Genomic DNA, 25,232 nt, shown 5'->3' on the forward strand with positions numbered 1-25,232 from the left:
AATAACTACTTCCGTCTGGGCCACAAAAGGCGTTTATGTTGTTGCTGTTGAAACAGTCTATATAAATATGAATATCAGATATTTTATTTCTCTACTCTTAGCCATATATTATTTCTTTGTTCTACCCTTAATCTTCTTCTCTTTTCTGAGTTCCGCTCACTAGTTTTTATTGGCGTATTATCAAAATGATGACTACGCTTTGCTACGATGGGTTTATTATTAGGAACTGTTTCTGGTTACAGGTTTTATGCGTTTATTGGGTATATTGTGTTTCTCCCTTTGTACTCTTTTATTATAAGTGGCCACAACTTCTGTATAGGAAGCTTTAAAACCCTGTAATAAAAACATTTAAAAGAAGACAACTCCCTATGGTCAGATTTGTTCTTCCCAGAATCATTATAAAAAAAAATATTATAAAATATTATTTATAAAAGAAGTTCAATAAGAAACAAAGTAAAAAACACAGCTTACGTAGAATGCATATCTCTATGCACTATAATCTGAAAGAAATTAATATTTTGTACTGAATAAATCTGAATAACCTTGCAGAGCTTTGGTTAAGCATAACTGATTGAATAGAAGAGGGTGTACAGTTGAAAGCCATCAGAGTCATGAGATCAGCATTAAACGACCTAGTCAACGGTCTGTTCTCATACAATAATATACTTACTCATCTAAACTATTTTTCTAAACAGAGGTTCCTCTTTTTGGTGAACTGGGCTTTTAAAAAATGTTGACTTCAAACATTTTGCTGCAACAGCAAGTTAACACTTTATCAGAAACCACAAGAAGCGTTTAGTTCCCAAGTATACAAATAATAGACACGGAGGAAAAAAGTTAGCGTCCTTGATGGTTCAGTCTAAATGTATACTTATAATTATTTTGAATTTCGATAAAAATAATAGTCTGTTTACTTAAAATAATAATATAATAATAATAATAATAATAATAATACGGCCATTCTTATACCTTCCAGGTATATGTATGATGTTTAACTAAAAACATTTACAAAATGTAATTTCTAAGATTCCTTAATAATCTAATACTGGTCAGCAATTGTCACAGTTGATGATGTTATTCAAAAATTACCCCAATGGTTTATTCAAGTTGCTACTGTACGCGCAATTCAGCAAAATGCAACAGCTTTTGGAAGTGCGTGTTGGCCCCTTCCTGATTTTTTTGCATGTTCTTTCAGATCATGAAACAAATTGAAATGTTATTTAAAAATAGCACAAGTAAATACAATATGCATATAAAATATAAATATAAAAACTAGGGATGTCCCGATCAGGTTTTTTTGCCCTCGAGTCTGAGTCCGAGTCATTTGATTTTGAGTATCTGCCGATACCGAGTCCCGATCCGATACTTCTATAATACATTAAAAAAAAAGAATAAAGAAGAGCGAAAAAACAGAACCAGTCCAGGATGTTCCTTATGTCATGCCGCAGGCATTGCTGTTTCTGTGTGGAGTCTAACTCTGTGCCAGCGCATAACTACAGATGTGTTAAAAAATTATGAATATATACTATATATGTTCAGGGGTTAAATTGGGGTTTGTTTTGTGGGGAGGCTCTGTTGGGAGGGAGGGTTCGAGGGGTAAAATGTTTAATCCTGATGACAGCAAAGCCGGTGTGTTTCAATGACATTTTGTATCTCTGATAGGATTTTATAAGTTTCAGTTTTAAAGCTGTGCCACATGTTGACCCAAACTTTAAAACCTGAACTTTAAATTATGCAAATCTATGAGTCTGACACCCTATATGCATTTGGTGCACATGTCATTATGCACAATTGATCAAACTTTGAATGAAGTTATAAGACTTAACCTCCTTGACTCATTCTAAGATAGGCTACCCAAAAAGACTCAATTAACAAGAAAAACAACATACTGATTCAGCAATAGGCTATGTCTTATAAATTAGCCATAGAGATTCCCTAAGCTGGTCAGCAGATAGTTATAAAATACCTATAGTTAGGTCGTGATTCATTTGTATAATCAAAATACATTATTTTATTAAACTATACAATCAGTTGTATCCAGTTATCTAGTTAACATTTTGTAATGAGATGAGTGACATGGTTATACATACTTTAATACTTTGTTTCTAGACTTCTATTAAGTTTTTTCGACAAGGGCACCATTCTTACCTCTCTTTCTCTCTCTCTCTCTCTCTCTCTCTCTCTCATCTCTACAGTAATGTCAAATGATCCTGCGCGAATGCGCGTTCTTGAGGTTCTGAGTGAGACGCGGAACTGCGTCTGAGCACATGTTGACAATAACGATCAACGCGTCGTTTAAATGAGCGGTAAAAACGCGGTTTTGTCGTGGGTTCCTTGCACGCACGAGTGTGAAGCCTATGAATGAAAGCACATCAATAGGCTTGTTCGACTTCATGCGGCGCCGCAACAATCGACAGCCGGGTGACGTCAAACTACCGCGAAAGTGATACGCGAAATCATACGGAGGAGTTTGCTTTTAAATCGTTCTCGCGGAACTTTGACGTCATGCAGCACCACAAGAACCGGCAGCCGGATGAAGTCGAACAAGCCTATTCTCTTCAGTTCACACGCACCAGCGCAGCGCGTACACTGGCGCGGAGCAGAGCGAGAACTTAATGGATTTTAAACCCTGCATATGTATCCGAGTCCTGATCGGGAGGTAACGTCCGATTCCGATCGAGTCTGAAACCACGTGATCGGGGCCGATTTCCGATCACGTGATCGGATCGGGACATCCCTAATAAAAACAAAATCCAAACACATCTCTGTGTGTGAAAAAGTGCTTGCCGTTAAATCCTAAACCAACTTTTTTAGTTAATGATCTGTAAGAATGGGGCTTTATTAGTGCTGTTCATTGATTTGAGTAACTTTTTTGACATTTGGGTATAAAGTGTTTTAATTCAACAATAAAGTTGTATTTTCCTATTGGATGTTGCAGTACTACATGACGTAAGAGGGTACCAGCTAACAACGCCCTTGCCTACAGAGAGACACGTCTCAGGTGCACGCCCCCTCTGATGGGCTCCGCCCACTTTTTCAGCATTTTTCAAATATTGCCTGTGGGTGGAGTCAGGCTCTGAACAGGGGTTTAGTTACCCTTTAAAACAAAGAGTTCAGTTTGTCTAGCCACACCCAGACCTGATTACTGCCACACTCGTTCGCAATCAAGAAATCACTTAAATAGGACCTGGGGTCCGTTCTTCTTACGCCGCTTAATACATCGGAGATCAAATGAGACATCAGAGATGTTCAGATCTCGCTAATTATGATCTCGCTTATCCGGTTTTTTAAACCCCTGCTGTTAATGATTAGTATGGCAGGATTGAATTATTTGAGATCACTGCGCGTTCCTGCACTGCAAGAAAAGGCAAAACATATCGATAGTAGAAACACTGATCAGCCACGCTGATTAAAATGGACAAGAACACTTTTAACATTTTTTAACCCCTGCAGTGCGCGAGCTATTGATGGAAGGTTGTGAACTTTTTATGACGCTGAATTCGTAAACCCAGTTACAGCTACTTTTGTACATAAAATCACCCTACATAATGTAAAATATTCTGTGAAAACACAATCTTGATATCTTTACTATGCTTGTCAAAGATTGAAATTAATGATTGTAATTTAAATTTTGATGCTCCTAAAATACTTTAAGTCTCTTTTAAAAACAGTTAAATGCGATTTTGTCTGTTTGTAACAGCAACCTAAAAAGCAGAATAAAAAAAACACAGGTGGTAGTCCTGCATCTTCATGTAATGTGCTGGCAGGAGTGATGTCTATAAACTGATTGATTGTACAGATCATCTCTGAAACAGTTGCTCTTTCTTAAACCCACAGCCAATGCACCAATTTAATTGCTGATAAATAAAATTTGAATTGTAGTTTATTATAAGATTGTGTTTTCCTCTCTTTTGTGCAGTTGTTAATACACCAACACTTTTAGCAGTTCCCAATTGATCTGTTAAATGAAGTATGATGTGCAGTAAGGGAATGTAAATTTTATTCTACATCAAAGATTATAAAGTGCAACTGTTTCTGAGCAATGCAGATGACAGTAAAGAAATCCTCAGATGACAGTCCATAAGAGAATCTATATGCAAGTGGTTAAATAAGTTTACTTCAATTGCACTATTCTTATATAACTGATTTCTGAATACAACTATATTAGCAGTAGTCCACATTAACTGAAAGTCCTGCATCTGCTGAGTCTGCACAGAAAAGTGTAGTAAAGAAGATAAAGATATGTGAAAATATGTGCAAAAACACTTATTTGGTTATTGGCATTTTTGTCACAGGAAAGGGAAAGGGCAACATCTTTGTAGACACAGTTTTAAAGATAGAACAGATAGAAATTGCCAAGCAAATGCTTTCATGCATGACATTCTACTTGACAATCTAAAGAAAAAACTAAAATCGCAGAGGAGTTTATTCAAAGGAAACTTATTTAAATACATTTAAAGTGAATGTGATCCGCATGTTTGCCTTGTCATTCGTTTAAGAATAATAATCAAATCTGTTAAACAAAAACAAGTTGTACAAGTAAAGAAAAAATATATTTGTTATATTATATATTTTTTTAAATAACACAGCTAAAAGATTTAATCTATCCTTTTTTATTACGTGTTGAATTTGAAAAGCTCTTCATAGTGCATCTAACGCAGATTGCGCTCGTATAATGGAGAATACGCGACTGTGTCAGACTTTCTATATCACATCCGCTTGAAAGGTACAAACTAATCTTGTTTACACGAAATAAGCCTGCTCCCGAATCTTAAGGACCCATTGCTATGACAGCAACTCTGAACTTCGAAGAACCAAATAATCCAAGATCAAGCCAAATCGTCAACATTCAAATCCAGCTAACCGAGTAATCCATGTACGAGGAACGAACCCCTGCCTGACAAAGTAAAGTAGACCAAATGATCCTCAAAAGCTACACATCATGTTGAGATCCAAAGAATTTCAGGAACAAATGAGAAAGAAAGTAATTAAGATCTATCAGTCAGGAAAATGTTATAAAGCCATTTCCAAAGCTTTGGGACCCACAGCGAACCACAGTGGCTATGTTACCTGCACAAAATGCTATCAATCAGACTGAATTCAATACGATTGAAGGTTATGACAATACAGTTTACATGCACCCTAAACATTGTAATCAGATTTAAATGTTTGTTTAAATCCGAACCGAACATCTGTGCAAGCGCACAGCCATGGTTGCCAGGTTCGTGTAACAAAACCATCTGAATGGACATTAAAATCTAGCCAAAAAGCATCCCAATGACTGTTTACAGCCAAAATATCAATAACAAAAATTTAATAATTTCATCTTTAACCCCCAGAAAAAAAAACTGGTTGAAACAGTTTAAACTGTAGCCCAAATCTAATCTCGAAAAAAAGGCGAGGACTTGGCAACGCTATGCTGCGGACAGCATCTCTCGTCGAGTTCACGCTTTATCTCTAGATAAAAGTCAAAACTGAGTCGGAGAAAGTTGTTCTTAAGAAGTTTTCAGATATATGTAATGAAAACACATTTTTCAAAAGGCACAATGCTATTTTATTGCTTTTAGTAGCCTAATGTTTAAAAAGTACACATAAACGCTGCAAAATGTAGATCGCAGCGTGTGACCCCATTAAAACTACCATGTTTACATGAAGGCTTTTCAATACGATTGAGCCATTAGTAAGATTACAAACAGATTATTTGGTTGCATGTTAATGTACCTAGTGACACCCATTATCCACAAATGGCGAAAACATGGAACAGTGATAAACTTTCCCAGGAGTGGCCAGCCAACGATCAAAATTACCGCAAAAGCACTGCGACAACTCATGCAAGAGGTCACAAAAGAAAAACACAATAACATCCAAAGTAGGGCTGGGATAAACTATTATTTTTTAAACGATTAATCTAGCGATTCCTTTTTCGATGCATCGATTAATCTAACGATTCATTTTATCAGTCCGATTCGACTTCGATTCGATTATCTCCCCATTAATTAACTAATAGCAATTTATACATGTTGATTTACATATCTGAATGTAAACATTTCAATATATGTTGATTGCTCTTGAAATTTCAAAATAAAAAAAGACTATACAAGTGCAAAATAATGCATTCTTAGTCAGAGGAAGCATTTCATAAAGCGTTTGCAGCTCATTCTGTGCTGTTTAGTAACAGTATAAAAATCTCAAGTTCAAATGACTTTATTTTGCATGCATTTATGAGCAAAACCTCTTCAATGTGCCTTTTGATGGTCACACAGTGTAATTTTTATAACTTGATTTGTTTAATCCACATTGTTTTCGTGCTGTTCTAGTCCATGTAATGACAGATATAAACACAATTAAACTTAAGAAGCACATACATTATTAAATCTCTCTCTCTTAAGTTTATTAAGATAGATGAGGACTCATTTACTGCTGTACAGAGAGTGAATGAAAGCGCAGTCTTCTGGCTACAGTGTGTTTTTACATATTTCATTGCTTTTTGATAAATTGCTCTGTTTAAAACACACTTGGCATCACATTCATGATTTCATGGTAAAATGACACTCTTTTGCGTCAATCCACGAGCATTTAAACCATAAACAAAGCACTTTCACTTTAAATGAGCTTGAGCAGCGCAGCAGAACCCACGCAGAAACGATTGCAGCACTGTTGCTACAGAGCCGCGAGCTCGCGCTCCTCATGCGGCAGGGTGCATGCTTGTTAACATGGGCGCTAAAAAGACATGCGCCGCTTACGCACTGCTCACTTGCTGTGAAGCCGGCGTGGACTGGAGCCACTCACGTTGCTACTACTCAATGGCGCCGTCTTTTTAGGTCTGACGAATCGACGCGCATATTTTGCGTCGACGTATTTTTTGCGTCGACGTCGTCGATTACGTCGACGCGTTGTCCCTGCCCTAATCCAAAGAACTGTAGGCCTTACTTGCCTCAGTTAAGGTCAGTGTTCATGACTCAACCATAAGAAAGAGACTGGGAAAAAAAGACCAAAACTGTGTGTCCCATCACATCTGGCATAAAAGTAACACAGCGTTTCAGAAAAATAACATCATACCAACAGTAAAATGGTGGTGGTAGTGCGATGGTCCAGGGCTGTTTTGCTGCTTCAGGACCTGGAAGACTTGCTGTGATAAATGGAACCATGAATTCTGCTGTCTACCAAAAAATGCTGAAGGACAATGTCCGGCCATCTGTTCGTGACCTCAAGCTAAAGCGAACTTAGGTTCTGCAGCAGGACAATGATCCAAAACACACCAGCAAGTCAATTTCTGAATGGCTGAAGAAAAACAAAATGAAGTCTTTGGAGTGGCCTAGTCAAAGTCCTGACCTCAATCCTATTGAGATGCTGTGGCATGACCTTAAAAAGTTGGTTCATGCTTGACAATTCCAACAATTCTGTAAAGATAAGTGGGCCAAAAGTCCTCCAAAGCACTGTAACAGACTCATTGCAAGCTATCGTAAACGCTTGATTGCAGTTGTTGCTGCTAAGGGTGGGTTAAGTTATTATGTTTAGGGGGAAAGCACTTTTTCACACATGGCCATGTGGATATTGTTTTCCCTTCATGTGTTATCTTTGATTAATATTTAAATTTGTTTGATAAATTGAAACATTTAAGTGTGACAAACATGCAAAAAAAGAAAATCAGGAAGGGGGCCTACCACAGTATATTATAATGGAAAAACAATTGTATGCCTTTCAGATTATCCAATCAGATTGCATAATTGGAAATTTTAGTCAAGTTGAACTTGATAACTTTTACTACTCATTCATACGCACTTTCTACGGATTCTTCTCTTATCAGGAAGCCTACAAATTAGTCCTTCTACTGCCAAAGAGCTGCCTCACCCAGAATGTAATTACATGTCCTCCTATCACATATAATTCAATATATGCCTGTTATTTTAATAATTATTACAAGGCCATCTTGTAATATTAGACACTAAAAGTAAAGTAGAGAAGATGATCATTAAGTTGCAGGTCTGATATGATAGTGAATTACCTTACAAGTTTGAGATCACATTAAAATCTTGAACGTAGATATAAAAATTAACACTTTTCAAAAGGGAAGTTTAACACTGAAGCACAAGCAAACATGCTGAAAGAGGAACTATAGGCAACTCAAGTTAATGGATAATAAAAAAAGAAACATCAGGACATATACATGGTCTTATTTTAGCGCATTTGGATCCTCACCTTTAGATTAAGTAATAAACTGGACTGATGATTTAAATGTTGTTTAGTCACAACACTCTTTAAAGTGCACCCATTTCATTGCTAAAAAACGTTATTTTGTGTATTTGGTAAAATACAATGTGTTTGTCGCATGGTTTTTTTCCACATACCGTACATTTTTGTAGCTCCACATATTCTGTCTTCCTGAAACGCATGGATTTTGTACAAAACACATTGATTTGAAAAGCGGTGTGTCCCTGATTGGTCAGCTAACCTGTACATTATAATTGGCCTGAATACATCTGACGTCAGCGGAAATTTGACGCTTCTTAGCATGTTTGAAAGATTCGTTCACAATGCAGTGCTAAAAGGAGTTACCTTACAGGCCTTGAGTCCAAGCGGGAGGAATTATGATAATGTCGATCTTTACTACATCACCAATCCTAGGAAGTAAACTGTTGCCTACAATCCGTGTGTTTGTTGTATAGTCCAAGAAAAGAGATTAACATTGGAGACGATAACTTACGTCATCGTTTGTACCTTTTGCATATCATTAACACGTACTAATATACACTTACACACCAAAGGAAATGTAAAATCGTGAATCGGATAATGGTGCTTTTTGAGAGGGTATATAGAAATCTTTGACCTTTCCTATACTGCATATACCTGTGTATCAAGTAGACTACACCACTAGCGTAAACTAATTTGCATTTTCATAGATCTGTAATAATATAGAGACAGAGGGCAGTTATGCAAATTTGAAAACCACGCCCACCGGGGGGGGGGGGGGGGGCAATCCAACCGTCTCTATTGACTTTGTATTGCGAGAGTCTGCCTCCTTGTCATTTCTGGCTTATAACAAAAAACAGGATAATGCCTAAAAGTTGCTGTGTGACAATATGTACAGCTAACAAGCCAAAGAACCCAGAAATAAGTTTTTATAAGCTGTCGAGCCGTAAAACCCAGCCTTTAAGGAGAAAAAAGTGGATCGCCGACTACATTTCCCCCTAGTGGACGCAGTTCTATTAATAGAAGTTCTATGAAAAGTTGCCTGTTTCCACTTTTGTGTCTTTAAACGCTCGTTTTTGGGGGTCGACAGCTTATAAAAACTTATTTACAGATTAAACTTAAAAAACAGCTAAGGGCGCACTCACACTATCCAAACAAAACCGCGCTCGGGCGCGTTTGACCCCCAAAGCCTGGTTTGTATGACTAGTATGATCCCTCTGTTCCGCGCCGGAGCGCGGATTGGTTATTCGCGCCGCGGCCGGGTTGCAGAGGTGGGCCGGAGCGCGGTTCACTTGGGCTCAGGCGCGGAAGGCTGTGGTGTGAGCGCATTCGCGCCTGAGCGCGATTCAAAAGGTGAAGACGTCAGTTGCGCAACCACTCACCTTCATCTGCCTCCGTAAAAACCTTTTGATGCGCGCCGCGGGTTACGTGAATGTCCGAGCTGCGCACGTGACAGATGAACTAAGCAATATGATGACATGTGAGAGGGCTGTCTGTAATCGCGCACCAAACGACTCCGAATAAAAAACACAGACTTATCATGACGGTGGGTTCCAGTGTTATGAGAGAGCTTTACTTCCTGCTTTTTTCAAAACAATCGCATCTTAATGACGAAAGCGCGCCCGGACTCGGATCGATACAAGTACAGTGTGAGTAGGGAGGGGTGACAATCGCGCTGGGGCTTGGTTTGGTTTGGATAATGTGAGTGCGCCCTAAGAAGCCAAAAAACCCAGAAATAAGTTTTTTTTAAGATGCCCCCATTTGGTGGCAGCCTGGAGCCCTGTACTGATCTCTTATCATCACCAGAGAAACAAATAAAACTGCATTTAGACATCATGTTATATGCATATTGCATATTTGTGAGGGGAAAACGGTTGTGTGACATTGTGAACCCACAAATGTATCGTAACGTATCCAAAAGGGCAAGATGAAGCAAGAAATGCTTTTTATAACTCGCATTACATGGAGGAGAAAGAGCATCACAACAATACAGATACGTTGGATCAAAACTCCTCCCAATTTATATACTTTGCTCCGGCAGATGAACCAGCATATTTGCGGTGTTGCAGTCTGCAATTACTTGCAACAACCCTTCGTGGGTGATTATGAATACGAACTTTTTATGGATCTGCGGCTCTGTATAGTAAATGCCGCGCCATCTGAAAGAAGGTCATTGCGATTTACTACTAATCACTGAACTGACTTTACTGATGAGAGGTGCATGACAATCCCATGCGATATATAGCCCAGCCCTAAGTTAATTTATTGTTATTATAATTATTTTATTAAGTTAATGGTAAATCTAGAGTTCTCTAGCATTGTTGTTGCCATGTCATGAATCCTGCCCTCACAGCAAAGAAAACCAAACAGAACTTTAATTCCAAACCGTCATTGAACAGAACCATGCATTGATGTATCGTTACACCCCTAATATATTAAATGAAAGATGTCTTTAGGACATAATCTAACAAAACAACACAATAACATTGAAATATATGGCAAAAATAAGCAACCTATTTTAGTAACAATTTACATTTGCTGCCATGTCATTTCCCTGATCACAGGAATTACAGGAAATGCGCATACAAAGATGTAAATTATGTCACCATTTGCACTTTTTATGTCATTTCACACAACAGAAAAAGTGAATTTTTGAAGGACATTCGTCGCCTTTTAATCCAAAGTGAGCATAAACCTAATCCTTTATTTGGACAACAATCAGTACTGAAAGTTCAACATGTTTCAGCAAATTTTGTGGTGTTTAAAGTTGCTCTCTGAAAATGTCTGAAAGATGACAAGCAATGTGAAAAACCGAAAGTCAAACTTCCCCTTTCCATATTTAAATGAGCAGCATTTTTGCAGCACACACTGCTGTTTTAAAAGAGTGCTAACTTCTTAAGAGGTTCAATTTAAAACTTAACACACATTGCACAGGCAGATCTCTTTCTTGTGTCAGTAGAATCAAGCGCTTTCAGTGAAGTATTAGACTATACTTTAAACTAAACGGTATTATTGTTATACAGTAAAGCTATTAAAATATTACAGACTGTTTCACAGTTGTTTTGATACGTTTGTGTTACTGTCCAGATCTGCACGTTACTTGACACTGTCTGTAATGTAACTGTCCTGATCTTCTATAAGCTACAAGGCCTTTATGGTCTTGTTAACAGGCAAATATGGAACACAGTGCAGACACCACATTTGCATGGTCACACATCCGTTCACTGATCATTCACCCACAGTATAGCCACAATGAATGATGTATATGTAGTTATGCATCTTTGTCTTCACAGAATAAAACTACAAAATAAAAGCCTCATACAAAGCATTCTGCAAACCAGAAATCCTCATCAACCTTCTGTTTTTCTTTCACTTTTTAGTTCCCAGAATGCTCTGCATTCTGTTATTTTAGTTTTTTCTATAAAAGATAAAGACTCGTTCATGTTTGATGTTCATTTAACTTTAAATAAATGGTTGTAAATAACATACATTTAAACTACATAAAGTTACTAAACTTTAAACAGCTACCAGTAATACTTTAATTTCTACAGAATTGTTTAACGGTGTAGGTACGGGAAGAGCATATAAGGAATGATTGACGACACACAGTTGAATTATTCGAAAATAATGCACAATCACATCGTATCGTTACATCGCGGGTGTGCATTATCTTTTCGTAAATTATTCTGCTTATACCACGATTGCCACAAACATTGCTCTGGTGGTTATTTTAAGACATTTGACAAGTCAGGTGCGCGTTTTACAGAAAAATTATCAACAACACCTGTGGAACATTTCTCAACCAATCAGCATAAAGCATTCAACAACCCTGTGGTATAAATACATATAAAGACGTATATTACATGTTCTTGTTGTTTCTTAAAGCAACACTAAAGAGTTTTTGCTCTTTGCTCCCCCTACAAGTTGGAAGCCGAAATGTCCATTACCACTGTCGTAAATAATTTAGCCTACTGCAGCAAAGCTGGCTCTGATTGGATTGTAGGTCTGCCGTAAAGTTTTTGTAGTTTTCACTCGAACTACAGGACCGCGACCCGATAGTTGGAAACTTCTTAAGTGCGATTTTGGCCGATAGAGGGCTGCGAAGCGAATGTGAAAGTGCCGTTCAAACTTTTTTGGAAACGTTATTTTAAGGTAAAAAAAAAACATCTTTGGTGTTGCTTTAAACTATATTCAAAATGCAAATACTTTTCAGAAAAAGATAAAGAGTTTGATATTTCTCTTTCACAGAGTGTGAATATGAAGTGTGGGTTGTGTCATCCATGTCAGTCAAACACAGGAAGTAAGACTTGAAATGTGGACAGACAGACAGCTACATACTGTTAATGTAAGACACTGCACTTGTCTAACAAGTGATGTACACACAATATATGCACAGTTTGCACATATTGCAAAGAACAGTGAACTAATTTAGGCCTTGTAAAATGTACATATAAAGTATGTATTTGCTTCTCATGTTAATTTAGTTTGCTCTAGTACAGCATAATATGACCTAGCAGCATTCCAACATTATGGCTTGAATAGCATATTCACATACTATTTACATATCTATTTATTTGAAATGTTCCCAAATTCATTAACCCTGACATTTTCACGTTTGCACATATTTCAACGCGTCAGGACAACAATACAGCCATTGAAATGAATAGACCAAAATTTACATTGAACACAAAATGTGCATGTGTGTGTGTGTCTGCCTAATCTATTCCACCCCGGAAAAGGCCAGGATCCTTTCACAACAGGCCATTATAAAACTGGACACAAGCATTTTTGGGGAGGCACAGAAAATTACAAAAGATACTAATTGCATTTTTAAACTTGAGAAAACTAATTCTATTTCCAAACTTTGGAAACTATCCTTTATTGCACATGTACAAACCACATACTCATTACTTGTGAAAAACCAAGTCACATGTACGTTATTTTAACAGGTTCAGAAATGTCTTCGCCTATGCAATTAAAAAACCATTAACAGAATATGAAAAAACTGTTTCTTCCATTTAGATGCATCTAAATAAAACAAGCCCATAAGATACGATGCACTGATGTGGAGATAAGCCTCACAGAGTGACTTGAAGGAAGTCTGCTTCCCCGGGGACTGAATGACTGTCTGATACAAGCTACTAGTTTTCTACGTGTTTAATTACCAGACTTGACACAACATGTAACGTATAAAAGACAGAGGTTATCTTATTTCGCATATAGAGGTGACCAGTAAATTTTTTGACATCTCGACTTTTGTGTTTTATGAATGAAAGAAAAAAATTCTGGTATTCCTATTTTTATGCATATAACTAGAGGTGGAACAATCGGCTCCCGGCAAAAATCCATGCGTATAGTTGTTCCGATAGTTGTGTCCATTGCTTCATATCATTATAAAGTAATTTATTTGCTGAGTGACTATGCTGCATTAGCAGAGAAACAACAGCGTTAAGTTTGTCGTCAAGGCTGACAGGACACTAATAATAACTACCTCAAACAGTTACACAAAAGTGCATACAGATAAATCCAACCCAAATGTCATGATTATTCTTATATATTTGCATCTAATTTATATTTAGCTGGTTTATCCTTGAATTCGTCAGATAAGCTGCATTTTTAAGTTAATAATTAAAGAAAGCAAACTATATGCAGCTGTCGGCTACATATCCAACAAATAAAAATCTGATTTTAGTTATTTTTTATCATCACTGCAATACACCTGTTATTTTGATTAAATAATCATTAAGTATTGAAACAAAAGCAAATAAAGTATAATACTAGTGAAAGGACAATATTGCAGATGCCGATATATCGGCCGATATTTTTTCCCCGCCATTGGCCAATAAATCTTTTTAATCGGCCAGTAAATTTCTCTATTACTTAAATTTGTTGTTTGTAATAAAAAAGACACTCAGTTTCACTCAATGTAAAGCCGAAGTCTGACAGACAGTAAAATAACCAATAATTATTTACTTTTGTGTCACACACAACACCACACTTATTCAAACAGTACCGTGATATGTCAGATTAATTATGGCTTGTAAATATGTTTTAAGTACTTCAAAAGGGTATATTTATAAATGTTATGCAAAACAAATGTTTTTTTTTTAGTTTCACCAATTTTCTGTTTGTCTCTAACAGTTGTGTTATATCGGCCATATAGCTTTCTTAATATCGGCATCGGCCATAAAAAAAACATTTTGGTCGACCACTATACAAAACTACACATATAATATGCATTGATGTCATTTTAAAGGTAACCGGTAGCCTGGTTAGCCAGACCTACATCAAGATGTAAGGTCTGGCAACTCTTCACGCAAACGGCTCAATGCAAGGGGCGGGATATAAGGTTGTCCCTCAAAATGCCTCTGCACGCAATAGGATAGCACTATGACGGATCAGAGCAACGAAGAAGGTGATGTAGTTACCGTAACCAGTCGGCAAAACTCCAAACACATCTTTCTTGCTTAAAAAAGACTTCAGTAGGGTTTATTTGCTCTTCTCTCAAAGAAAAACATAAGTCTAAGTCCTCCAGAGTCGCGGCCAAAGCCGCTTCAAAAGATAGCTGTTCGCCAGCAGCAGCAGCCATTCTCTGTTTTCAAGTAGGAACCGTTGCAGCTCTGTCGTCATCATGTTAAGCCCGCCCCACAGACGCTACACACGATGTGATTGGCCTGACCAAATTTTGGTTTTTGGACCGGTTAAGTGTATTGTGAGTGCCTAGACTAAACCCTGGCAGCAAATATATTTGCGGCCGCTAGGGTGCGTCTAGATTTCTAGGCTAGGTAACCGGTGCAAAGCATTTACTTCAATACTTATTAATATAATTAATACATATTTATTTACTTATTTAATTATAAATAATATTTATACTTATTTATTTCACTTTGAATGAGGTTTTTTTTCCCAGAATCCATTTAAAAAACTATTTGTTGATTAATCGGTTATCGGCAAGTACGGGCCAACCTAGTTATCGTTATCTGTTTAGCATCATAACAAAAAATGTTAGCCATTTCGCTGGGAAAAAATCCAGTGAAATGTTGCACAGTACTGATAAAAACAGCTTTGTGGGGTTTAAAAACAACAACATTTGTATTTCTACAGATTTCTCTCCAGGATATTCCCATGTTAAAGTCTGCAACTAAAGTTTACTACTCTCCATCTATGTGTGAAATCAAGGGCTATTTTTGCTGTAAAAGAATTCTTCAAATAGCAACACCGCCCATAATAACGCTTATCACAATAGATGGTTAGATTAGAAATGAAAGAGGGAATGATGGGATAGTAGGCAGGGTAAGGGTCCTATTTCTTTTTCCCTGTTCCCAGCTTGTACGTCACATTTTCCTTTCCTCTAATACTGCAAAAAGTAGTTTATTCTGGCTAATGAGCTGGCCATTATTTTCATAAGTGATTTATGCAAAACACTGTCCTTTCCGTATTAATTTACCACACCCCAAACACTAAAGGCACTTTGTTACTCATATTTGCATAATGGAACTGAATGGTTTGCCATTATATCAGACCGTGAAATAATCATTTGGTTTTTTGAATCTATGCAGGCAATTCCTTAAAATCATATTTCACTGCCTGATTTTCTAATCTCCTAGCTTTCTTACTTTTCCCACTTGTAAACATAGCTTTGTTTGCAATGCTTATTTTTGGCTCTTAAGACAAAATGTAAATTCTTCCTTATTTGTAATTAGCTTTGAATAAAACAGGTGCTAAGTGAATAGGATCAAACTGCATGTATATACAGTATACAGCAAATGAGTTTAGCTTCTGATTTAGTGTCAAAGAAATGGCTTCAGAAATATATGTCAATATCTTGTAAACAGTATAAATTGAATTATGTAAAAAAATTATATAATGCACAGCGGAAACCATATCAAGTATCCGGGTGAGTTGACTGTCCCCGTGGAAAATAAGTACATTGTAAAAGCATCCCAGAGTTCACCTCTTTTTCTGACTGACTTCTCTCTATCACACTAACTCACACTAAGAGATGAGATTAATATTAAAATTTGCATAGATACTGGTTGCACTTCTGGTTTTGCCAGCATCATGGAAACTCTTCACACATATTTAAACTCACTTAATATAATAAAGACAACTGTTGGTGTCAGTGTTCAAAGACATAAAAGTCCAATCCATTCAACTGTGCAAAAGAAAACAAAACCAATGTTGAGTAATTATGTTAATTTGCAGTCAATTTGAGGAAGAACTGTAGAAAAAAGTAGGAACAGAAGTAAGCCATGTGCAACTTTTCATGAACCAGGCAGCGCGTGCATTTTGTGCAGTTCAAAACAGCCACAGTTGCGCAAAGCATGCAAATTCCGAAGTAAAATCTGAAAACATACAGTAACTTACGCCACTTTCAACTTTTACAACAAAACCCGTTAAAACGCACGTAAGGTAGTTTAATTTCATTTCAAAATATGTATACGGTAAAAAGCAGTTAATAAACTTAAAACCTTGAAAAGCTTAATATCCGGATATCCGAGCAAAGCATGTTCAAGTTTTAAAAGTTACTGCATTGTTTACTGGACATGAAACATGGACGCGGTTAAAAGGCACAACAAAAGTTGACATGAATTCTTACACTTACCAACACTAGGAAAGCAAAGAAGATACTTGCACATAGTACACTGGCTTGAGGTAAATAATGCTGACCCATAGTGGTGACCCAAACGACAAAACATAAAAACGTTATGTCACTTCATAATTGTTTCAGAGCAGTTTAACTTAAAAGACGACAACAAAGATTGTGATAGTATCGTCAATGATACGCGATGCTCATCATTCCTGCTTCAGGTGCTTGCACGCCTAACTTTTCTTGTACTCTTGATGCAACAGGCGGGGCAATTCGAGTAACAGCGCCTCCCAAAAATTTGGCTATGACTGGAAATCAACGACCCACAGGACATACAACTAAACTAATGAATGTTTTTTTTTAGAAATGTTAAAATGTTATAGTTAACACTATGATTTATGATGCTATATCTTTGTAAAACAATAGTTTTAAATAGTTAATGTACTAATGCTAAAACTTGAGGACTATAATGTGGAAAGCATTGTGATAAGCTCCTCCAAACACTAAAGACATTGCTGACATAAATGTGGTATTTTTTATTTATTTCTGTTATAGTTTTAGGTCACGCTTAAACATTGTTTGTGGTATTTTTGCGTAGACAAGATTTGTTATGTTGTCATATCTGTTGGTATGCTGTTTCAGCTAGTACTGTAATGTACAAGCTGTGATAATTTTTTTACACATTTTTTATGTTATGCTTTTAACACATTATGTGTAAGTTTATGTGTTAAAATTAAACACAAGTTGTGTTAAAAGTAAATGTTTTTCCAATAATGACACAAAGTTTACATTATTTCCCTGAAATATCCTTCATTGTTAAAGTTATTAATTACATATGTATAGGCAAAATCTCGCATGTTGTTAAAATGAATGTTGCTAAATTACTACGCTTGAAGGGTTCTCCCCAATGACACATAAACAATGATTGGCAACAGCTAGCATTACCTCAGTAATTGTGGTCTGCTTGCTTTGTGCACTGGTATTATTAAAGAGTTAAGCAACTAGTCTGTTGGTGTTTAAATAAGGCAGACTTGCATATTAGTGGTCAGAAGCAAAGACAGTATTGTAAAAGTTTTTACTTGCTTTTTAGCCAGTATGCTTTGCTATTGAATCAGCAATATAATATTACTCCATAATGAGGAGCACCAGTTGCAAGAACAGTCACATTTGCACACAATAACACATCACATCTATTTAAAGTCTTGCTAACCAACATACCAATAAAATATATTCTATTCTATTCTATCTATTATTTTCTGTTCTGTTATGTTCTGTTCTATTCTATCTAAGTAATTGTACTAAGATTTTGTACACAGGCTTGTGGCTGTGGGCTCAGTTTCGCTTTGTTTTTTTCTCTTTGAGGGGGTCACAGTACTGTTCAGTAAAGTATGCAGTCTCCTGGGTGACAGTCAGTAAGCAAGGCAGACTATAGGGCAAATGCGATGACTAAACAGGAAGTGGTCAAACACAGATCTCTGGTGAATGTAACAGTGAAACTCTTATCTGCCTGCTCACAATAGCAGCTTTTTTAGACTGTACTGATCAAAGTGCCAAGTACTGTGTAAACTGACATTTCTTTTAAGATCTATGATCAAAGCTATATTAAAGTGCTAAATGTGTCGGATATGAATAACAACTCTGTGCATGGTGCAAATTTAAGCACTCACATTTATTTATTTATTTTCTTTTCAGAAATAATGAAAAGAAGACACCAAAAATATCAGGACACACTAACACAACAGTTTATTCAGGTTTGTGCAAAAGTGCACAATACTGTACAACATATTGTATGGGATAATAATAATAATCCTACTCTATCTGCTTCGATAACTAAGAAAATTTATATATTGTTTTTAAAAATGTTTTGGATGCCACTGAAGAAAGCTATTTATTTCTAAAATGCCCATATGTAGACCACACACACATAAACTCAATAAAAAAAATTCAGATTGGGGGCTTTATGTCAGTCTGTTGTGACTTGTAGTCCAAACAAGTTTTTAAAAATCTAAACCTCTGACCGACTTTGCTAATGATTGCATGGTCGTGCATACTGCACTTACAGTACCACCACTAGATGGAAGCAAATAGCCTTCCTAGGCCAATAGACAAAACGTTGAGAGAACTAAAAATTTGTGTTTTGTGTGTTTAAAATGTCTATTTCTAATGTAATGGTATATGCAGAATAAATTCAAAAAGAAAGAAAGAAAGAAAGAAAGAAAGAAAGAAAGAAAGAAAGAAAGAAAGAAAGAAAGAAAAAAGATTAAAAGATAGAAATAAACTGTTAAACTGTACAGACGACCAATACAGTTTCATCTCATTTCGATGTGCAAAACATACTTTTTATTTGCAATAGGAAATGACGCATTTGTTAATGTGAGTGCTAAGAGATCTAGACAGAGAGAGAGAGAGAAAGAGAGAGAGAGAGAGAGAGAGAGAGAGAGAGAGAGAGAGAGAGAGAGAGAGAGAAAAGTGAGAGAGTTCAGTAAAGCGCATAATGATCTCCAGCATCCCTCCACCCCGCTCTACCCCGAGATTTGTTGCCTAGGTTACACCTCCAGCTGCCACCTGAAGCGAAGCATCACATCATCCTCCTCACGAAATACAGCACCTCACACGTCAACACCTATTCAAAAGCACACAAAGGGGATCTCGCGAAACAAACTATAATGTGAAAAAAGCGAGAGACATACAGAACGTATTAAGACGCGAGAGCGCGCGCGCGCGCCCACCGAGCCTCCTCATTGTGATTGTGAGTGAAGAGAGGCGGGTTCATATGGAGGGCCGCTGCTCAGCTCTGCAGCCACTGCAGCGTCTCCCGCTGCCTGCTCTTCCTCCGCGCGCGTCTCCGCGAGCGCTGTGATGTGAATATTAATGATGCTGCGCGAATCTCCGCGCTCATTTTCACCGCTTTCACCTTTTTGAGAGGTAAGAGCGCATATGTGTTTTTCGCATTCTATACACTTTGGATGGTAATATAGCGCGATTTTAATTGCAGCGTTCGCCCTGTGGAAGCGCACGTCGTGATTTTCGGGATGCTGGGACGCTGTTTCGACGCAGCGTTATTGACAATGAATAGACTATGCGAGTTAATGATCGAGGCGTTTCGGCATGAGGATATTACATCAATATACTGAGGCTAAAAGCGTCTTTGCTATCCTGATGGTGTTTACTGATTATTCTTACTGTCATAAGTGAAAATTTTGCGGTTGTAGACATTGACAAGCAGGCACCTGTTCTGATGTTTATTTAGAGCTGGAGGTGGATCCATATATTTAAATATGCGTCTATAATACACTGAAAAAAACTGATTACCTCACGTTTTTTTGTGGAAGAAAACAGATTTGCTTAATGAGTAATGAGTTGGTTTATAGTTGTAAATGATTTTTTGAAAGAGCTCAGTGGATGTTTGTGTGGTATGCATCTGTATTAGCATCTGTGAAAATGGCTCAGCATTCAACAAGTGTAGGCTATCTCATCCCTTCTGCTATGTGCCTGCCTAATATTCCCCAGATAGACTGTCATCCTGTGTGTGTGTGTGTGTGTGTGTGCGCGTGCGTGCGCGTGTGTGTGTGTGTGTGTGTGTGTGTGTGTGTGTGTGTGTGTGTGTAGCTGCTTATTTACTGTGTGTATGTGGTGGTAAGGGGTTTTATGCAGGAGGCCAGCCATAAGGTAATATGTTATCCTTTTTCTGAATGTATGTTTCAATTCAGACGTTATATCACTGTAATAATTATTTGTGCATTAAGTTTTTTTTAGGAAATGTGCTTTGAGTCAATGTTTTAAACCAACGAGACCTATAACATAAGAGGAGACTGGTCTAAATAATCCTTTGCCATGACATCATGACTCTCTCTCTTTCTCTCTCTCTCCCATCTCTGGCTTTGGCTATGTATGTCTTCTTTCTCTGAAATGTATACAGCCGGCTAATCACATCAGTGGTGTGTTTCAGTGGTGGACAGAGAGGAGAGAGAGAGAGAGAGAGAGAGAGAGAGAGAGAGAGAGAGAGAGAGAGAGAGAGAGAGAGAGAGAGAGAGAGAGAGAGAGAGAGAGAGAGAAAGAGAAATGTGGGTTCCAAGGAAACCATGACAGATCTCATTCATGGAAAAGATACAGCGCTATATTGGGTCTAGTCTGCCGAACAAAAACACACCAATTTAACTCATCCAGCATAAAGTGTAATCCCCTAATACAAGCAAGCACAATAAAAGCCCCATGTCTGTAGTGTAGGGCTGTTATTAAGCAGGTAATCTCTTTCTTTCTCTCTCACTGTCACACATTGTTCTCTATTATCAAGACTATTCACATGATAAAATATTATATTGCAATTAACTGAAAAGAATTAAAATAGTTTTTAATTAATAAATACATCTAATATATCCAAAATGAAAACTTTTAAATGACAGTACTGCATAAAATATTATAAAAAATATTTGACAGCTGATGATGTTTGCCCTCCCCTACCTTACCGTTTTAATTCCAGACTATAGTTTATCATAACGTGTGGGATGTGCAGTCTACATCATTGTACATTGTGGCGGCCATTAAATATTACCATCTTACGTTTATAATGTTTAGGCTATATCTTTTTGTGTTTAGGGTTGCGGCTGTGACCATGGCTTTATAAATTAGCCTTAGCATATAGACGACTCACGCTTAACCCCACAGCAAAGCTCAGCATAATAAAACTGTTTCGTGTCAGAAGAACTGTGGGAAAATAATTTGATTTTATATGTATTTTAAACACAAAGGCAGGTGCTCATTAAAAATTCCTATAAATGTTGCAAGAGTCAGTTGGGAACAGGTGTTTCCCCCTTTGTTCCACTGTTTGTTGATGTTGTTGTTTTATGTCTGCAAGATTTCATTGTGTGTCTGTGTGTGTGCAGTTTTGTGTGTGGAGTGGGGTGTTAGTGTGTGTATATCTGTGCGTGTGGGGGTGTTGATTGTGGTTCTATATAAACCATTTGCTGCTGAGTGTATTTGTTTCCATGGTTACCCCCATGCCAATGTGGATCACGTCATCACCAGACCAGACCTCTGCAGCTATTGTTTACTGATCGTAGAGCAGAAGACTGAGTGTGTGTTGAGATTTTTGTCGATATGTTTCCCACAGACCGTATGCACTGCTCAAGTTCCCCATTGTCTTGTGTCGCTTTGTCTAGTCATCTATTCTCTACATAATTCTTGGATCTCTAGCTTGGATTTCTCCTCGCTATATTTTGACCACCTGTCATTTTTCTATGATAGACACACATGGAGGGCTATTTATTCGATACTGCTTAGGGACTCCTGTGCTTGTATTGCCATCTGTACAACTCCATATAGAGTGCATGAGTAAGAATATACTGGTATAAAATGTAAGATGCTAATACAATACTAATACAATCGTTCCACCTATGAAACTATTAATTTTGCTCATGTTTCACATTCTTCTTTTTCTTTCTGGAACCTCTCACAGAACTGCTCCTACTAGTTTGTTGAAGGTCTTGAGAGAGGCGTTTGTCACTGTCATGTGAGTCTAACTCTGCGTTTTTTTAAAGTAAGTCCTCTATCATTGCCCTTATAAATGTGTTTCAATATAAATGCTGTTTATTATGCTGCCTCTGTAAAAAATTAAATTCTGATTGGTCAATTGCAGTTTTTGCTGTATATAACCAATGACCAATACATAACCAATGACGCAAAACTGTAAATTTGATCGTTGTCACTGGCAACCACCCACCTACACTGTTAGCTTCAAGTCTCGTGTAGCACTTACCTGATCGCCTGGGTTTATTTTGCATGTTTTATTGCATGCAACTTTCCTGTGCCGTTATACTAAATATCAGCACTGTTGAAAAACCAAAACAAATTATAGAACCAGAACTAACTGTTATATAAAGCGCATCTTACAGTAATTATAAAAATATATCTTTGCATTATTTGTTAAGACTAGTAAACAGATATTTTTCAAAAACACAAAGATATAGACTAGTCACCTTTGCTAAATGCTCTTTTAAGCAACAGTAAAGACGACACATTTCATTCAGATAACAGTGCCTGCAGACACAGGCTGTTCTTTCACTCTTTCTCCCTGTTGGACAGTTTGTGGCTGGGAATTGAATGCTGATTGAGCAAGTAGCATGAAATGATTATGCTTAGGTTTGATGAAAGACAATCTGAAGGGTGTGTATTTGTGCGCACCCATTTGTGTGTGTGTGTGTATCCTAGCAATCTTTTTCTCTCAATAGCTCATTCTGATAATTCAAGAGCATCCAGCTGCAGCATGAATAGAGTACAGGAATAAATAAATTAATAAAAATTAATCAGAGGGGAACAGAGCAAGACCGGGGCGGTAGAGATGGAGAAAGAGCATTGCCGGGGGTATAAAGATGGACAGGGTAAACAGGGGTAAACAATAAAAATATGAAAGAGAAAGGTATTAATAGAGAAAAAAGAGAGGTGAATCAGAAGAGATGAATGAGTGAAAAAATGGCGGATTCTTGTGTGTGTGTGTGTGTGTGTGTGTGTGTGTGTGTGTGTGTACCTGGTAATTATCACGTTGTGGGGACCAATTGTCCCCACAAAGATAGGAATACCAGTGTTTTTGTGACCTTGTGGGGACATTTTGATGTCCCCATGAGGAAACAAGCTTATAAATCAAACAAGATGATGTTTATTGAAAATCTAAGGTACAAGAAAGGTTTTTGTGATGGTTGGGGTTAGGGAATGGGGCAGGTAAGGGGAATAGAATATACAGTTTGTATGGTATAAAATGCATTAAGTCTATGGAATGTCCCCACAAAACATGGAAACCAGAATGTGTGTGTGTGTGTGTGTGTGTGTGTGTGTGTGTGTGTGTGTGTGTGTGTGTGTGTGTGTGTGTGTGTGTGTGTGTGTGTGGAGTCAGAGTATTGATTAGTGTGATACACTCCAGCACTGAGTGTTGACTGCACTAAAGGTGAAACAACCTGCTCTGTTTGAGTTTTTGCTTATGTGTGTGCAGTGTTTCCTCTAGGATTTTTTTCAGCTGTGGCGGCAGGGGGCGCCCATGATGATTATAAATTTAAAAAAAAAATTAATGTAGAATATAGGCTACAGTAAACTAACATGTATTTTTTTTATAATTTTCACGCTGTCATTTACTTTTCCTTATATTTATAGCATATTGCTTTTCTATGTTTGATCTAAACTGTATTTTCTTAAAAAAACGTTACACAGCTGCGTAAGTAGTTTGGATATTTCATTGTAGTTTTAATGTAGTGTGCATTGCAAGTTCGTCCTCGTGTTTAGCGTACAGAGCTGTTACAAAGTCATGCAGTCCTGTTTGATAATCCGCACCGCTGTGATTGACAGAACAACCGACCAGTTATCCGACATCAGCAGCAATTTTATTTCACACCCGTACCATTTGACATAAAGACTGTGACCCCGAGCCGGTCACACCGCAAATCGCGCAGTTAAATATAAACCTTTACCGGTCTTCAGACAGATCTTAAACACAAATAAGCACGGGTCATTTAAAAACGAGTCGAATTTTGGTCTTGGATGTTAGACCCGCATTTAATCTTGTCTATTGAGTCCCGACCTGCATCTACAACACAAATGACACGCGAATAGCCTATTACACCCGTTAGATCAAATATTATGCGGTTCACCCGCGGGTACCCCGACCCTGCTGTTTCGTCTGAAAACAGATAAAACAGTCTCACCGTCTGCCTCAAGTTTCTATTACCAACGTTCTTCTCTTCCACGGGAATAATGTAAGTTTCCTTACAAACAGATTCGACTATTAATGTCTTGCAGTCGCATATAAGTAGTATTCAGTATATAAGTAGTATTCAGTATTTAGCCTTTTGTTTTTGGACAAATATCTTATCATTTAATGTGAAACTTTGTGAGTGTCGATCTAAAGCACAGACGAATGACTGACAGCTGAGCGCTCAGCAGTGCGCTGCGCTTATAGCCTATACTGAATAACTAATGGCCAGATAAGTTGATAATATGAGTACAGTGATTCCAAATGAATGTCCAAAAACTCGTAATATGTTAAATCAAAAGTTTAATTATGTCTTTTCTCGCAGCCCTGCGCTGTGTTGGTGTAGATATGCGCCGGTGAACATCATATGCGTGATGACCTTGCAGCTTAAATCACCCTAAATTTATAGTCATAAAGATAAAAGTAAAACAACATTCGCAACTTCAAATGATGTATTTTTATTTTTGTAAACTCACAATAAGGAGAAAACCTTGTGCTTATTTATAATCATTAAAAACATGACGTGCTTTCTGCTGGTTTGGTTTTAGAGCGCGTCACAAAAAAAGAACAGAAACTCAAATACTTTTTTATTCGTTTTGTCAATTTAATAATTATTTAAGTGCAACATATTTCGTATAGGCTTATTTATTTTATTATTATTTCTCAAAACAGAAACGTAGCTTAATAATCCTCTGTTGATTTAAATCTATTTGTGCA

At 37.2% G+C, this 25,232-nt stretch overlaps 2 protein-coding genes across 6 annotated transcripts in view; one reads left to right on the forward strand and one right to left on the reverse strand.

Annotated features, from left to right (window-relative positions):
• Nucleotides 1–17,035, reverse strand: part of ptprja (protein tyrosine phosphatase receptor type Ja) — a 38,035-nt gene extending 21,000 nt beyond the window's left edge. For both annotated transcript variants that reach the window (XM_073812707.1, XM_065289427.1), the window contains exon 1: nucleotides 16,796–17,035. In XM_073812707.1, the coding sequence (XP_073668808.1) occupies nucleotides 16,796–16,864 (69 nt within the window). In that variant the 5' untranslated portion in view covers nucleotides 16,865–17,035. The remainder of the gene's footprint in view (nucleotides 1–16,795) is intronic.
• Nucleotides 17,036–19,329: 2,294 nt separating this feature from the next.
• ptpn5 (protein tyrosine phosphatase non-receptor type 5) overlaps nucleotides 19,330–25,232 on the forward strand; it is a 22,737-nt gene continuing 16,834 nt past the window's right edge. The window contains exons 1-2 of one of the 4 annotated variants that reach the window (XM_065289422.2): nucleotides 19,330–19,705; nucleotides 22,236–22,316. The gene's annotated coding sequence lies outside the window, so the exon portion shown is untranslated. Of the gene's footprint in view, nucleotides 19,706–22,092; nucleotides 22,112–22,235; nucleotides 22,317–25,232 lie in introns of those variants that run through there. The other 3 variants (XM_065289425.2, XM_065289424.2, XM_065289426.2) reach the window with 3 other exon arrangements.

The sequence above is a fragment of the Paramisgurnus dabryanus genome, chromosome 2 (assembly GCF_030506205.2).
Source record: "Paramisgurnus dabryanus chromosome 2, PD_genome_1.1, whole genome shotgun sequence".
Lineage (NCBI taxonomy): Eukaryota > Metazoa > Chordata > Actinopteri > Cypriniformes > Cobitidae > Paramisgurnus > Paramisgurnus dabryanus.